General features: G+C 40.0%; 2 protein-coding genes across 3 annotated transcripts; one reads left to right on the top strand and one right to left on the bottom strand.

Annotated features, from left to right (window-relative positions):
* Positions 1-7,470: 7,470 nt before the first annotated feature.
* On the bottom strand, positions 7,471-9,299 carry LOC149685279 (uncharacterized). 2 transcript variants are annotated; one of them, XM_089871115.1, is made up of 3 exons: positions 8,745-9,299; positions 7,880-7,978; positions 7,471-7,804 (listed from the first exon to the last, which is right to left on the bottom strand). In XM_089871115.1, exons 1-3 carry the CDS (start codon positions 8,996-8,998, stop codon positions 7,711-7,713), a joined length of 447 nt encoding a protein of 148 aa, XP_089727241.1. In that variant the 5' UTR covers positions 8,999-9,299; the 3' UTR covers positions 7,471-7,710. The 2 variants fall into 2 exon arrangements, with proteins under 2 accessions (XP_089727241.1, XP_089727242.1); XM_089871116.1 differs by having other exon boundaries at positions 7,729-7,804; positions 7,884-7,978.
* Positions 9,300-15,301: 6,002 nt separating this feature from the next.
* Positions 15,302-16,439, top strand: LOC149685278 (uncharacterized). Its single transcript, XM_089871114.1, has 4 exons — positions 15,302-15,505; positions 15,570-15,699; positions 15,764-16,121; positions 16,202-16,439. The coding sequence occupies exons 1-4, from the start codon at positions 15,317-15,319 to the stop codon at positions 16,302-16,304; spliced, it is 780 nt and encodes a 259-aa protein (XP_089727240.1). The 5' UTR covers positions 15,302-15,316; the 3' UTR covers positions 16,305-16,439.
* The last annotated feature ends 207 nt before the right edge of the window (positions 16,440-16,646 follow it).

Below are 16,646 nucleotides of genomic sequence, written 5' to 3'. Positions count from 1 at the left end.
CTACAGTATTTTGTGGGAAGCAGTGGAAAACTTACAAATGAGTGGATTCAAAGTTCTTACTGTTGTATGCGATAAGGCTGGCATCAATTAGAAGCTTATAAAAATGTGTTGTAATGACGAAGAAAACCCTTCACAAATTGGGTATAAAACCAAGAATCTGTTTTCGAAAGGGGATAACATATACTTTATATCAGACCCTCCGCATTTGATTAAAACTATTCGAAATGAGCTGGAAGCAAGTGGGAACTGCAGAAATACACGGCTTCTTAAAAAGAATGGAAAACATCTGCTGTGGCGTCATGTCGAAGAAGCGTTCAAAAAGATAGCGAGCTGTCATACTGTGATGTTACGTTATCATTTATAAACTATTTGTTACCAACAGTGGATTGTTTAATTCATAAGTAACATTGGTACTGGTTAATCCAGGAGGACAGTGTCGTTATATAAGTTAATTAGTGAAATAATTTTCAGGTTTACATCACAGATTCTCTCAACGTAACCACGTTAGAAACGGAGGGTTAAGTTGTTTGCTATTTCCACAGTCCACATTGCCGTTTGTTTATTGGTTTAAATTGCTATGAAGTGTATAGGTATTTGATTTAATTACTGGTATTCAAGCTAAACTATAGAATAACATCATTCATTAACATATTGTATAGATAATCTTTACCACAAACCTAGCACAGGATATGATAATAATTTAACGCAATGTGTTGGAAATAATCAAAAACTCCTCTTAACATTAGAATTAAGGTGAATTAATTGTTGAAAGTCATTTTATAAGCTTAATGAGCACTGACGACAAGTTAATTTCAACGTAATTAAGTATAATTAACGTGAAATTAAACCCCAAATATACATTTTTTTGGAAGAAAACTCATAACCCTTAAATGATGTTCTTGATTAAGATTGTATCTACCCAAGCCGTTGGTAAAGCCCCATATTTTCTCTTTCACACTTAAGCTAATTTAAATTATCTCCAAAAAGTACCTTAATAGGCGCGAAATTCAAAAGTTTAGCGTAAAATGAGAATCGAAAACTCCACTAAAAATTGCAATTAAGGTGAAGCATACATTTAAACTCATTTTATAACCTAAATGTACACTGCCAAAACACAATCCTACGTTAATTTTAACTCAATTTAATATAATTACTAAACCAAAATATACATTTTTGGATAAAAGCTCAAATAACTTTTAAATAAACTGTTTAATTATATTTAAAACTACCCAAGCCATTGGTAAAGCCCGATATTTTCTTTTTCACATTTAAGTTAATTTAAACTATCTATGAAGTACATTAATTTCCGCGAAATTCAAAAGTTTGGGGTACCATAATGATGAATATATGGCAAAAATATTAAACTGCACTAAACATTGCAATTAGGGTAAAAAATTCAATACGCTCAAATCAAGATAAAAACATCACAAGTTTTTCGTAGAGCCACAGTAGTTTCCTATTTCACTTTCAAATTAACTTAAATGATCATAAAAATATATCAAAAGCGCAAACATTAAAATTTTAGGGTAATTGCAATTAAAGTTAATATTTTACTGAAACTTGTGTTATAAACTAAATCCTCACTAGATAAACAAGATAAGCCGTTAAATTAAACTCAATCAAGTATAATTAATGTGAAAGATTCGTGTTTTTGGTAAATTCATGTATATCTTATAATTAAGCTAACAAATTAAAATTAAAACTACACTTATCTTTCACCCAGCCTCCATTTTCCTGTTTAATTCTTACGATTAATTAAATTGTCATTTAAATGCATTTTTCCCATTTTGAAAAGAGAGCCATTGAAAAGGAGCGATATTTAAAAGTTTTGGGGCAAAATAGTCATTGTTCCGCCAGAGTCAAACAGTCACTCCTCTAAAGTTTGCAGCTAGGGAGAATTTCTTGTTCAAACTCGTATAATAAACTAAAATAACACTAGTAAAAGAAGATAAGTCGTTAATTTCAACTTAATAACCATATTTAACGTGAAATTAATCGAAAACAATAGGTTTTTTGGTAACTATAGATAACCCTTAACTGAAATAATAAAATAATATCAAACTACGCGAGTTGTTCTTTCAGCCTAAATGTTTTCCTATTTAGCAGTAAAATTAATTACATTATCACTATAATACATTAATAGGCTCCAAATACAAAATTTTAGGGTAAGGAATGTGTCAAAATGAAACTTTTCCATTTAAGCTGGGCGAGACCGACCGGCAACGGTTTGGTTGAGCCCGGACCAGCTTCGGGGCCTTCCCGTGGAATATTTCAGCTGCGCGGCGTGCTGGGTCTCGTGCCTGGCGCGACCGTTTCGGTCGGCAACTAACAGCCAACTCAGAACTGGCACGGACCAGGGGAATCCGACTGTCTAATTAAAACAGAGCATTGCGATGGCCTTTGATCGGTGTTGACGCAATGTGATTTCTGCCCAGTGCTCTGAATGTCAAAGTGAAGAAATTCAACCAAGCGCGGGTAAACGGCGGGAGTAACTATGACTCTCTTAACGGGAGTCATCAGTCACGTTTTTTCGTGCTCCGTAGTTTTTCACCTAAATTTGAGTTTTATCGCGATCGCGACCGGGGGTTTTTTTTTTCGTGTCCGTTTAGGTTTCGGGAAGTGTGTTTGAGTGTTTTCGGTCTCGTCGGTCAAGTGGTCCTCTTTTCGTGGACGTTTTTGTCACATTGCTCGCCAGAACACCACTTTCGTCTAGTTCGCCTTCAAACATCTCTTCTTCGCCAAGTTACAAATGTCCGCGTGATATGTCTTTCGGAGTTAAAATTCCCTGGATTGTCGTCTATCCAACCAGATCTTCCGCGTGGCTCTACCATCTACGGTTCGTTTGCAATTTTAATTTTAGTGATGGGCATCTTCGAACTTTTGGACATTTAATTATTTTTAAAATTTGAATTTTAGGCTTAGTGTTTTTGAAAACGTGTTTTTATTTCCTCGCGCTGTTTCTCGTGCTTGTTCGGATTTATTTTTATTGACCATTACGTAATACTTTTACTACATTACGTAATTTTAATTTAATTTTTCCTAAAATCTCATTGGTCGAATCTTCAAAAGCCAATAACTCGAAAACTATTGGTCCTAGCGACATTTAGGCAATTTTCGTCCTCCCCCTTTCCAAACCCCCATCTCCGGGGAAAGGCGTCTTTCTGATGGTGTGATGTCATTTTTTGAAAACCCATAAAATATATATATATATATATATATATATATATTGCTAACCTTTTTTCGAATTTTTGGCTGTTTTTAGAGTTTTTTAGAGTGACCATTAGGCTTAGCTTTGTTTGCTTCGTGGATTGACCGTTTGGTCCAATGTCGGTTCAGCGAATGTTGTACAAATTGTTTTTTATGATAAGTAAATTTTTAGGGATAGATTAACATTTTACTTTCCCGGAAGCTAGGAATTAATTTCCAGTAGTGCCAACCCATTAGCTTCTTGTTATATTTTTTAAGGGCAATGGCCATACGGGGTCCTTTGTGACCACCAAAACCCGTAAATTTTAACAATCTTGACTAATTCATTTTGATGACTGTTGTCGCTCTGTGAATGGCGGGTATAATTACTACATTTAAATATCCAGTTAGTTACTCCGTTAATTGCCCTAAATGCTCAAATCAGTTTCGCGATCATCTGACTTGGCGTTCTCATCTAAATACATACGGTTCCGCCGATGTTACATACCTTTGCCAAATTTGCTCGCGTGTGTTCCGGTCCATCCACGCAGTCGCCGCCCATTCATCGCGGTGCAAGAGCTTACCAGGATCTAGCTTGCCACAACCTCCTGCGCCCACCACAATCGCTGTCTGCCCTCATTGCCCGACAACGAAGACCTGCAAAACATTCGCTGGTTTACAAGTGCACATTCGTCGTGCCCATCCTACCATCTACTTTCGCGACAATGTGGTCGCACCCTCGAACCGTTGGAGTGAGGAGCAAACATTATTGTTGGCTAGAGCCGAAGTCGAACTTTTCGGTTCCCGTTGCATTAATACAGATCTACATGCATTGTTCCCATATCTTACCCAGCAGCTATAAATAGCAAACGCAAACAACTTGTTTATAAAGACCTAGTAAGTTCTCTATTCGACGCACATGCCAGTCAACGACTCACACCGATCAACGTCCCCGGTCGTAGGTCTACGTCAACTTCAAATTCGCGCTCCCCTTCACCGGCGCGGTCTCTCGAAACTGCAGCCGTGTCTGACCGTGATTCCTCCATCTTCTCGCCAATACCTGCATCACACGACCTCAATCCCTTGGCGCCAACCTTCATCCCGGCGGTTCCGGAACCTGATGTGGCCTTCAGGGATTATTTTAGAATGGTCGCGGAAAAATTTCCAAATGAACAGAAAATTCAATCTCTAGTTGGTCTGGCGTCGGAGATGGATGGAGCTGCCCTTGACATCATGGACCAAATCATAACAGGCATTCCGCGCAAGAACAAGAGGGCTACGAACCGCCCTTCACCGAGAGCACGTGCTGGCAAACGTCAGAAGCGTCGCTTCGCTAAACGTGCGAAGTATAAACTTCATCATTCTCTCTTTCGTCGCGATAAAAAGCGTTTAGCGTCTGAAATCTTTGACGCCCAACCAGAACTGTCCGCTACACCAACTGAGTCGGATATTCGCGATGTATTTGGGGGCTTATTCTCATCGCCCTCACCGCCTGACTCGTCGCCATTTACAAGAAATTTATAGACTCCTACCTTCTACCCTATTACGATCGCTGAGCTGGCGTCCTGTTCCCGTGGCCGTAAAGACAGCGCCCCAGGTGCCGACGGACTTCTACTATCGGACCTACGTCGTTTTGACCCAGAGTTGTTATGTTTACTCTTTAACGTTGCGCTGTTTTTGGGAGTAACTCAGACCGTCTTTAGGGTTTCGCGAACAACCCTTATTCCGAAGAAAGGAGATCTATCTTTAGCAACCAATTGGCGCCAGATAACCGTCTCCAGCCTGGTACAGAGGCTATTCCATCTCATCCTCTCGAAACGTCTCATGGACGCTCTACCTCTAAATCCAGCGCAACATGGTTTTCTACCTGTCGACGGTCTTCGTGCTAATACGGCTATTCTGGACCATGTCGTGAAGGGCTGTAGGAAAAAAAATCAAGGGTCTGTCTCTTGTCTCCCTAGATGTGGCGAAAGCCTACGATGGGGTATCCCATAACTACCTAAGACGAGCTCTTCAACGCCTGGGCCTCGAACCGCGCATGATAACTAACCTACATCATCAGTAGCTACGAGGCGTGCTCAACGACGATTTCTTGCGGTCCTTTAAGGGTGGCCGACATCCCTGTCACCCGGGGTGTCAAGCAGGGCAACCCCATGGCTCCAATTCTCTTCAATGCCGTCATGGACGAGCCTTTCGACATGCTTCCCGACTGTATTGGTGCGTCTATTGGGCGAAGTCTAGTCAATGCTCTGGGTTTTGCGGAAGACACCACGCTTATAGCAAGCTCAGAGAATGGTATGCGGGAGTTACTGAAAATCACGACCTCCTTTTTTGCCTGTCGATCGCTACATCTCAATGCGTCCAAGTCCCGATCTCTAATATGGCGCAAGGATGGCAAACGGGAGAAGCTTATATTGGTCATGGACCCCATTTATTCTATAGAAAACACGATGATCCCCACGGTGACCTTCGACCATTTACTGACTTATCTGGGCCTTGTCATCACCCCACATGGCGTTGGATTTGCCGATTTCTCGCAATACCAAAGGGGTCTGGATGCCCTTGGACGCTCTGGCCCGAAACCCAGCCAAAAGCTACACATGTTGCGGTTTTACCTACTACCACGATTTATACATCTGTTGACCATGAGCCACTTCACTGTCGGGTCACTGACGGCGTTTGATCGTTTGACGAAGTCTTTCGTGAGGCGTACCTTGGCCCTCCCGCACTACTCACCCGTGGCTTTCTTTTTTGCTTCGGCTAAAGATGGTGGCCTCGGCCTCATGTCAGCAAGATACTCGATACCGCTACATTCCTTTAACCGCCTACTCAAGCTACAGACAAGCGCTACCCCAGCGGTTAAAGCGTACTGCCAGCTCCCGTCTTACGCCAAAACATTGCAACGCCTCACTACACTAATGTCACCAATGGAGCCACAAAAATCGGCTGTTTCTGATTATTGGCGAGCCTCATTAGAGGCTACCGTCTACGGGGCTGGGCTGAATTCCGGTCACCAACGAGTATCTCACGCGTGGGTTCACGTCCTGAACTAGTTTCGAAGGGGTTTATGTTTCAAAAACTGATCAAGACGAAGGTAAACCTCTTACCGTGTCGCGGTGCTCCATCAAATTGCGGTGAGCGTCTATAACGCAGTGGCTGTGGTCGTATAGAGACTCTTTCGCACATTTCGCAACAATGCCCTCGTTCCCACACGGCTCGAATCGCCCGTCACGACAAACTCGTTTCTTACCTTTGTATTCATGGCCGCAAGAGGGGCTTTACGGTCCATAGAGAACCCCGCCTGGTCTGCACTGACGGTAACGTTCGGAAACCGGACTTAATCTTCCTTCGCGATAACGAACTAGTTGTGGTGGACGTTACTGTTCCTTGGGAGACGCAACGGCCTCTAGAATGGCATTACCAGCAAAAGCAACGGTATTATTCGCAACCCGCTGTGCTTCAGCAATTGCACTTAAACTACCCTAACCATCGAATTATACGGACTGAAGCTTTTGCCGTGTCGGCAAGGGGTGAGTTTTGCTGTGCAAATACTACAGTCTCGACCCTTTTAGGCCTCTCACATCATCAACAACAATTGTTTAGCCTCATTGTGATCGAGGGCACATTACGGGTGTATACGCAGTTTATGAAACTGATTTGAGTCCCCTACATGATACCTTCCTAAGTCAAGGTTAGATTGACCCGTAACCCTTTCAATTTGTCTTTGCCGTTTTGAGCGACAACACTTCCGGCTAATGCTTACCTACACTTACCTTAAAACGTTAATTGATGAGGTGCTCTTCATCCTTAATCTTAAACCATTCGCGACGTAAAAAAATAAATAAGAAAAGAGACAAAAAAAACAATAATTTTCTACTTCCCTTTTTGAATAGGGAAAAATAATACTTTCGGTTAAACCATCTCTATATTTGTATAGCTTTAACTTGAATTCAAACAATTAGTCTCTCGTTCCTTGGATTACTTACTTATCTTAGAATACCTTTTGGTTTACAACAGTGTTCAAAATTCTCATTGTCTTCTTTGCTGGCCATTTCTGTTATTGTTGTTATTTTTATATATCGATGTTGGCGAGACTGAACCATTTCCATTCAGTATTTCTGTAATTGAGGAGTCGCTGCTGATGTATTTTTCTGTCTATCCGAGACGTAAAAACGGATAAATAAAATGATTCTATAGCCAAATGCCTCGTCATCTAATTAGTGACGCGCATGAATGGATTAACGAGATTCCCACTGTCCCTATCTACCACCGCAGTAACAAACAAAGGTAAAACTAAGAAGCCCATGGTCGTGTTAGAGGACTTCACTCTAATAGTTTACCCAAAAGAGAAACCCTTAGCTATTACAACGAATGCGTGTGAAGTACAAGGGACTAGTAGCGCCGCGACCCCAGTGACTGTAGAACCAGAACAAGGGACAAGTAGCAATACGTCTACCTCCGAGGATATAATTAAGTTGCTGAAGGCTAATCTAAATCCCGGCAGTCTAGGCATCTCGGTAAAGATTATGAGGGTATGTAGGAAGAACGGGGTAGTGATTCATTTAGAGGCCCTGATAGCTTGGAAACACTCAAGGCCACCATTGAATCCTCGGATGTCCTAAATAGTAAATTAACAGTTTATAGTTCTAGTATTTATAATCCAAAAATAATAATTAGAGAAGTTAGCACTGACTTACTAGAAAAGGAAGTCGCTGGAGCTCTCGTCGCGCAAAGTAACGGTGCATTGGTAGAAGCTGACCTAAAGTTGCTTTTTAGTTTCGCATCAAGGAATCTAAACATGAATTTTGTTTTCGAGGTTAGTCTACATAACTTTAAAGGTCTAATTGAACTGGGGAAAGTCAAATTGGGGTGGGAGATCTGCCCTATAAAAGAATATTTTAGAGTTCAGATGTGCTTTATGTGTTGCGGGATTGGACACACGACCAAACAATGTAAGAGTACGGTGCAGTTATGTACATCTTGCGGGGGAGTACATGGCTTCATAGTTTGTAAATCCGAAACTAAGCACTGTAGAAACTGCTCAGAAAGCTACGCGACGAGAGGGACAGAATATCGTACAAATCATGGGGCGCTGGATATACATTGTCCTAGTTATCGTTTCGCGTTTGAGTATAGGAAAGCTCGGGTTGATTATGGGTAGTCCAGATCCCCGTGATGTAAGCACTAACATAGGTATAAGCAGTTCCGCGCCCTTTAATAGCCTCCAAATCAATTTGAACAGGTCAAAAGCCGAAACAGCACAATTGCAGCAGCAATTTTTATCCGATAATATAGATTTAGTGTTTATTCAAGAAGCTTACCGGCTTTTTGGCACTATCGCAGGGTTCTCGTTAGGAGTAAGGACCATTTGTGCTACAGGAATTGGGAAAGCCGCGTGCGTTTGTGCAAATAGGGACATGGACGTTATAGCACTTAGGATTACAGAACTCTACGTTGCTCTTAATGTAAAGTACTGTGACAAAGATTATGTTATAGTTTCAATGTACGCTCCACCCTCTCAGGATATCGCCCCACTTTTATGGGAAATGCAGACTTACCTCGAAAGTATCGATTCTCCAAATATTTTAATCTGCGGGGACTTTAACGCAAAGCATGCGCTATGGGGCTCACCCCGTGCAGATGATAGAGGTGACGCAGTTGTAGACTTTAGTAACACCCTAAATCTGCATATTTGTAATGATAACGATTCCTTAGCATCCTTTTCTTCAAGTAACGAAGAAAGCTGGATAGACCTGACGTTGGTTTCCAACGCACTGCTAAATTTTTTAGAAAACTGGGAAATACCTGACATAGTTACCTGTAGCGATCGTCCCTACATAATATTTAGCACAATAGGGCATAGGGTTTCACGAGCAATCTCCTATAGATACTCCCTACGGAACGTCGACTGGACCGCCTTTATTACTGCCGTGGGTAGGAGTTTCTGGGATTTTGAGTTAAATATGGCCAACATCTTAGGGATGGAAGCCACAATAACAAAATTTATGGGCATTCTCTCGCGAATGTGTCAAGCTACCGTAAAACAAGTGCGACCGCTTCAACTCAGGGCTGTTCCCTGGTGGAACAGGGAAATTTCAATAACGCGGAAAAAAGTTAGGGCCTTACGGCGTCTTATGCAAAAGACTAGGTCTAGGGAATTAAGACAGGAGAGAAAAGTTAGATATAATAGGGCGCATGCGCAGTACAAAAGATTAATGAATGAATGAAAACGGAAATCATGGAAAGATTTTTGTTCTAAACAGGACAATAACCCTTTTAGTGCCCCCTATAAGATTGTTTCTGGGAAGTGTATAAAACCAACGGAAATCCTATCTGTAAGGAAAAGGGATGGGAGTTTAACTTCGTCCTTTGAGGAAACAATCAACACATTATTAGAGAACTTTTTTCAGGATGATAATATATGTGAGGACAGCGTTGAGCATACCCAAGTAAGATTAAATTCTATAATCCCACCACTCACGCCAGATGACTCTTGTTTCGAAAAACCTGAGATTGAGAACGTAATTCAAGTTTTAGTAAGGGCAAGGTCCCGGGCTTAGATGGTATCACCATCGAGATCTTCCAAAGGGTTTTTGAGGCTGTACCTGAGTTAGTTACCGATATCTTTAAGGCCTGTCTGAGGCTTGGTCTCTTTCCAAAATGTTGGAAGATCTCTAAAGTGATCCTTTTGTCGAAAAAAGGTAGAGACGGTAGTGATCCCAAAGCGTACCGTCCCATTTGCTTGTTGTCCACTGTAGGAAAGGTCTATGACAAGCTTTTAACAAATAGGCTCTACTAGAATCTGTCTAGTAGAGGTCATCTTAACAAATCCCAGTATGGGTTTAGACATGGGATGTCAACAACAGACACATTAAAAATATCTTGGACTTAGTCGGGGAAAAACGGAGGGAAGGAAACCATGTGGCTATAATTTCCATTGACATTCAGGTGGCGTTTGACAATGTATGGTGGCCATCTGTGCTTGCCAGGCTGCAGGAGGTTGACTGTCCTAGAAATTTGTTTTCAATCTTTGCTAATTATTTTAGCGAGCGCCTTGTGATATTTGATACCCCCTCTACCCATATCGAGAGAATAGCTACTAAAGGTTGCCCCCAGGGCTCATTTAGTGGGCCCATTCTCAGGAATTTAATAGCGGATAAAGCGTTGGAGCTAAATTTAGAGGATAGGTGTCATCTGCAGGCTTTTGCAGACGATCTTGTTGTTATTTCCTGGGGCAAATCCAGAAGGCAGTTAGAGAAATCGGTAAATAACGCGTTATTACCACTAGAAACATGGAGAAAAAACTTTAAACTTACCTTTGCCGAGAGCAAAATGAGTGCTCTGACAATCGCCTGCAAAAGCCGTATGGAGAGAAAACCTATTTTTAAAATAAACGGGGTAACTATTAGAAATGTTAGTACAATGGTTTACTAAGGGGTTGTGCTGGATGATAGGCTGAACTTCCTACCGCACGTTACTTACCTGAAGGATAAAATCGCCATAATTGTTGCCAAATTTGCACGAGTGGCAAAAGCGTCCTGGGGAATAAAAGGGCAGGATTTAAAAAGTATCTATAAAAGGGGCATAGAAAGGTCGAATACGTACGCATGTGGGGCATGGTGGCGTTAGACTGAGAACGGTTGACTGCGAAGGAAACTGCAGTCCGTACAACGTATCCCCTTTCTAAGAATAATTTCAGGCGTTGCCTACGGGATGAGAATTAAGGCCAGTTCTCCGTAGGGTTTTCAGACTGTATTTCTGACATTTTAGTTCGCCTTTAATATCCGCTAGGCGCGCTCTTAGCTATCCCTTCATTGACGCGACGCTACGATTTGAATTTTTTTCCCGCCGAGCCGACGCGCTACAGGCAGACTGACTTGAAGCAACACGCCCGAAGCTGAAGGGGTGAATTTCTTTCCTATCCTCTTCTCACCCGTTTTGACTGCTTTCCCCAACATATCTGTGTTAACTATTAAGAGACGAATAGAATATAAAACCTCTCTGGTAAAACGGTTTTATAAAAGGTGGGGGGGGGGTCTTTCAAAAAGAAATTTCGGTTGGCGTTCGTTTCCTAGAAAGCTATTCGGCTTTTGTTCTCGCGCTGTGTACGATTGTCGATTTACTAGTAAAATTATTATATTAAAATTTCGTGTTATTTAAATCAGAATACATCTACATGTCTGCAATATACTTCTGCAAGATAAAATCTAAGATCAATAATAAAATTCTTAAAACCTCAATGAACCAAAGCAAATTTAAATTTATGAATGACCCCTTTAAAGAAGGATAGCAAAGAACGCCAGCACGCGAGGAAATATATCAATGAACGATTCTTCCCGATAGGTTAAAGTCCCCCACCTTCAGCCAAGCTTGAACTGGCCTTGATTCTCATCCCGTAGGCAACGTTTCAGGGTACCGTACTGTCTCGAATGACGCGTTGTGCGTGATGGCGGGCGTAATGCCTATTGCGTACACCATTGCCGAAGAATCCGCTCTGTATAGAATTTTTAGCTGTAAAGAAAAGGGCATTATAAGTGGCGTTTGAGTTTCCAAACCTAGTGGAAAGAGTTGACGTATGGGACTTGCATCCTGTGGTGAATTATGAGGTCCCCACCTCAGATATTGAGCCTATAGGTATAAACGTAGAAATCTTTACGGATGCATCCAAGTCCGATCGCGGAGTGGGTTCTGCATTCTGTGTCCTGTTCGATGGTGTGGAAACCTTTAATAAGAAAGAAAAGATTAGTGATTGGGCTAATATATTTGAGGCAGAATTAGTAGCAGTAAAACTAGCGTCAGAATGGGTAAGAGTAAATGTAAACCCGGGGAGTCCTGTGAGCATCTTCTCGGATAGCAGGTCAGCTGTGTACTCTATTATGGGCAGTAAAAATAAATTAAAATTGACGAGGGACATAAGAGACTTAATGACTACCATTCAGAATAGAAATATAAGCATTAACCTTTCCTGGATTAAGGCACATAACGGCGTCCCCGGAAATGAGCGCGCGGACCGTCTTGCTAAGGATGCGTGTAATCACGCAGAAATTACTTACGAAGTGGGTATCACGAAAGAGGCTATTAAAGCAAATCTTCATGCCTTCTGTCTTGACAGGTGGCAGGAAGATTGGACCTACTCTGAAAAGGGACGAATCTTTTTTGGCTTTAGAAAGGAAGTTAGGGAGAAAGTATCTGTCCCTGACCATTTCATAAGTCAGGTTATGAGTGGTCATGGGCAGTTTCCAAATTATTTGAATAAATTTAATTTGCGCGAAGACGATCTTTGCGTCTGTGGTCAGGAAAAGGCTGATACCCTTCACTATTTGTGTGAATGTCCCTTATTCGGTACTCGAATACCCAATCGTCTAACGCGGAATAATATAAATTTGATTTACCTGCAGTCAAACTTCCCATCAGGAACTTAATAAATTCCCTATGCGAGTACTACTCCGCTCTCGCTGTTTGAAGCTTTCTGTTTCCTTTGTCGTGGTCTAGCTATTTAGCTGGGACGATGATGAGGCAGGCTCATCCCCCGTCATGTGCAAACGATATGGGGGAATAAAGAAATTACAACTGATGTCCCTATCTACTATCTAGCGAAACCACAGCCAAGGGAACGGGCTTGGCAAAAACAGCGGGGAAAGAAGACCCTGTTGAGCTTCACTCAACCGTCAAATGTTTCGAAACCGAAACAATTTTTTTTATTATTAAAAATAAGTTAATTAACGTTTAGAAACATCGTGCAATTTAGTAATTTATGATTAAATAAAAATTAAAAAAGTTTCGTATGTGACTCATAATGCTAATCTTATGGGTGACTTATACGAAACAATGTTTCTGATGAGAAACTGTTTCGATTCCGAAACATTTTTTTATTTTAATACTGAAATGACGTTTCGTATGTGACTCATAATATTAACGTTAAATCAAAATAAATATTAGGCTGGTACCCATGTCTCTTGGTTATTAGGGGTTGGTTTTACAGTTCGAATTACACAATTAATGTTTGAGTTATTAACCGTTGAACAAAGTTTCGGATCCGAAACATGAAACCCTAAAAACGCCATAAAATCTTATTTTCAAGTGTTCTTTCCTAGGAGCGATCATTCTTTATTGTCTTAGCTATAGATTTAATCTATTTTAAAAGAGAAATTTAAGTTTTTCTAAGAAATAGTTATATTTTTCAATTTTGCGAACATCTTCAAAAATTCTGTGGAATTTAACCCTACATTGAAAAAATATTCTAAGTAACAAAAAAAAAGTTATTTCTTCGAAAACTAGTTATTATCGTTTAAAAACTATTTTGACGCTTGCTATAAGTATAGATATATCGGTTAATTAATAATATATATTTATTTTATAGTTATTAAGGCAGTTTTTAAGTGTTTAACTAAAATGTTTCGGATCTGAAACTTGGTTTCTTAAGAACGAAGAGTCAAATTGACATTAAAAAAACACATCCAAATAGGTAGCAACGTCTTGTACCCGCTAGATTACTTGAGTTTAAATAAACCAGTCAATTTAATTGTTAAAATTAGTCCTGAAAACGGAAGAATAAATAAACCAGTCAATTTAATTGTTAAAATTAGTCCTGAAAACGGAAGAATTCTTGCATTTTTTGAATCAATTATTAGTATCCCAAATTTATGGGATTTCATCGAAGCTGAGCTCGACGTTGTCGTTAGTTTGTTTATCTTAAGAATGTAAAAAGAGAGTGGGTTGTTTTCTCAAAAGAATTTTTCACCACGTAGATCTAAGTCTTGTTGGGATTTGTGTGCTATTTTTCTTAATCTATTTGCCTCAAAATTATGTTATTTAAAAGAGGTCGTTTAATTGATAATCTTAAGAATTTGGAGAGAGAGCTAGTGGATTTCCCCAAATAATTTATTACCACGTGGAGCTAAGCCTTTTAGGGATTTTTTGTGCATTTTCTTTTAAAATTAGTACCATGAATTTATTTATTTATTTATTATTGGATCGAAGTCTTTTTGTGATTTTTGTTTTATTTTTCTTTATATAACTGCCCCAAAAATAGTGTATTTCAGAGTGGCTTAATTCCACGAGATCGATATTTTGTTTAGGAGAGAGCCGGTAGTTTTCTCCATAGAATTTATTACCACGTGGCGCTAAGCCTTTCAGGGTTATTTGCTTTTTCTCTTGATATAACTTCCCCTAAATTATGGGATTTCAACAAGGCTTATCTCCAGGCCTGTTATTTTAAAGATTGTACTGAGAGAGGTGAACGCTTTCTCAAAAGAATTTATAACCACGTGAAGCTAAGCCTTTTAGGGTTTTTTGTGCTTTTCCTCCTGATATAACTTCCCCTAAATTATGGAATTTCAATAAGGCTCTTCTCCAGGTCGTCTTAAGTCTGTTCTTTTTAAGATTGTATTGAGAGAGGTGGTGACTTTCTCCAAAGAATTTATTACCACGTGGAGCTAAGCCTTTTAGGTTTATCAGCTTTTATCTTGATATAGCTTCCCATAATTATGGGATTTCACCTAGGCTTATCTCCAGGTCGTCATAAGTCGTTTTTTTTTTCAAGATTGTATTGAGAGAGGTGGTAACTTTCTCTATACAATTTTTTACCACGTGGAGCTAAGCCTTTTAGGTTTTTTCTGCTTTTATCTTGATATAACTTCCCCATAATTATGGGATTTCTCTAGGTAGTCGTAAGTCTGTTATTTTAAAAATTGTCATGTGAGAGGTGAACGCTTTCTCAAAGGAATTTATTGCCACGTGGAGCTAAGACTTTTAGAGATTTTTTGTGCTTTTTCGCTTGACATAAAGTATCCGACCTGGCATACTTGTCTAGGCCAATCAGCTTCGAGCTCGTGCTGATAAAAATCTAGGAGCATGAATAGGAAGGAGAGGAAAACAGTATGCTGGGGGGGTTTCCAAATTCAAGTCCTTGGGGGTGAGGGGGAAAAATGAGAGGTGAGCTAGTAGGTTCTCTACGGCGCAAATGCGGAACTCGGCCGAGTTTGTAGTCTAGACAGAGACTCTCCAAAAGTAGCCTAGGCTTAGCAACCAGCTGGCTTTTAAGGTTAGTTCTGCAAATTATTATGGTGTACGTGAAGAAATGTTCCTATTTAAATTGCCAAACAGTACCAAATTTAAGGATCGATTGGAAATGACCAATGCCATATTCCTTCCTTTTCCAAAACCTAAAACTAAGTTAGATCTTTGTGAGAAATGGATAGTTGCCACTGGAAGGACGGATTTAACTCCCGAGAATATTTCTAAACGACATTATGTATGTTCGTGTCATTTTAACGGCGGATTAGTACCTTTGGCAAATTATGGTGTTATCGACTGGATGGTTAGAATCTATATCTTTAAATAGGGCAAGGTATAATGTATTAATATAGTTTGTGTATGTTTAGTGTAATGATGAAAAGTTACTCAGCCACCCGATAGATCTATCGCTAAAAAAATCGCCTGTTGAATTACCAGTAGCCCAGAAAAAGGTTGAACGGACTAAACTCTATTTTGCCAAGAATTTTGGGTCAGAAGGTAAGAAACCTGGTTGAAAAAAATAGGATTGAATTGGTGTTAAAATAAACAAAATATTTACTAGATTTTGATGAACAATTTTTTAAAATGAACGGGAAAGAATTGGTCGAAAAAACACGTGAAAATATGCACAAGTCTTTATCTTTGCCTCTTAAGTTACGCAGTTTATTTCAAGAAGCTTTACCTTCAATTGAATTAAGCGATGCTCTCATTAAAAAACTATCTGTCCTCAACGAAAGGCATATAAAAGATAAAGCCTCGTTCATGGTACAAGCTCGGCTTTTAGGAAATGATTGTCAGCTTCTTGTTGAGTTGCATCGCATTTTTAAAAGGATGGATTCGTTTAGTCACCTAACGGAAGATGAACTGGACTCATTACTTCCTAATTGGATAAGAAGCTTTTTTGGAGAAACTCTCCAAAAGTGGGTTTCTTTAAAGCCAGACTGTATTTCAAAAGAGCCCGATGCCCATCTCGTTTCTAAACGTTTTTGTTCTTTAAAAGAACTAAAGGAAAAAGAGGATCAAGTCCTTCATCATATCGGAGGATACATTATGAAAAAAATCTCAAAACGATATCAAGAAAAAGAATTAATGCCTCTTTTTGAAAAATGTATTTCCAAAGAAGGTGAACCTTCAAGTAGTTGCGCAACGTGGACAGAGATTCTGAGCAGGGGTGGTCTAATACAGCTGACAAGCCAAGGGTTTAATTTTATCAAAATAATGGACCAAATTGCGAAACCGTATTTTGAAAGTTCGGTACTTTCTGAAAATGTCAACAAGAAGAATAAATTGAAGGACGTACTAGTAATGTAATAATGACAGTTTCGATTCACGGGGTGCACAGCACCCCATGTTAATCACGTAAGGTGCACACCCCGACGGCTTTTTCAGAGGCAATTTATGCCGCGAGGCGAGGAACTAAGCGCGGGTGAGGGTATATCGCCTCC

Source organism: Phalangium opilio, unplaced genomic scaffold, assembly GCF_054372755.1.
Source record: "Phalangium opilio isolate 3A_F unplaced genomic scaffold, DU_Popi_V2 ptg000032l_1, whole genome shotgun sequence".
Taxonomy (NCBI): domain Eukaryota; kingdom Metazoa; phylum Arthropoda; class Arachnida; order Opiliones; family Phalangiidae; genus Phalangium; species Phalangium opilio.
This window is presented reverse-complemented; position numbering and strand designations above follow the sequence as displayed.

Bases quoted from the DNA above. Each gene is read 5' to 3' on its own strand.
- LOC149685279 (XM_089871115.1), bottom strand. From the start codon at position 8,998: ATGTCAGGTATTTCCCAGTTTTCTAAAAAATTTAGCAGTGCGTTGGAA. The intron at 7,979-8,744 runs GTAAGTCTGCAT...ATTCATGTTTAG, and splicing joins GGAGAATCGATACTTTCGAG to ATTCCTTGATGCGAAACTAA. The intron at 7,805-7,879 runs GTCAGTGCTAAC...TTTACTATTTAG, and splicing joins GCGACTTCCTTTTCTAGTAA to GACATCCGAGGATTCAATGG.
- LOC149685278 (XM_089871114.1), top strand. From the start codon at position 15,317: ATGACCAATGCCATATTCCTTCCTTTTCCAAAACCTAAAACTAAGTTA. The intron at 15,506-15,569 runs GTTAGAATCTAT...GTGTATGTTTAG, and splicing joins ATGGTGTTATCGACTGGATG to TGTAATGATGAAAAGTTACT. The intron at 15,700-15,763 runs GTAAGAAACCTG...AATATTTACTAG, and splicing joins CAAGAATTTTGGGTCAGAAG to ATTTTGATGAACAATTTTTT.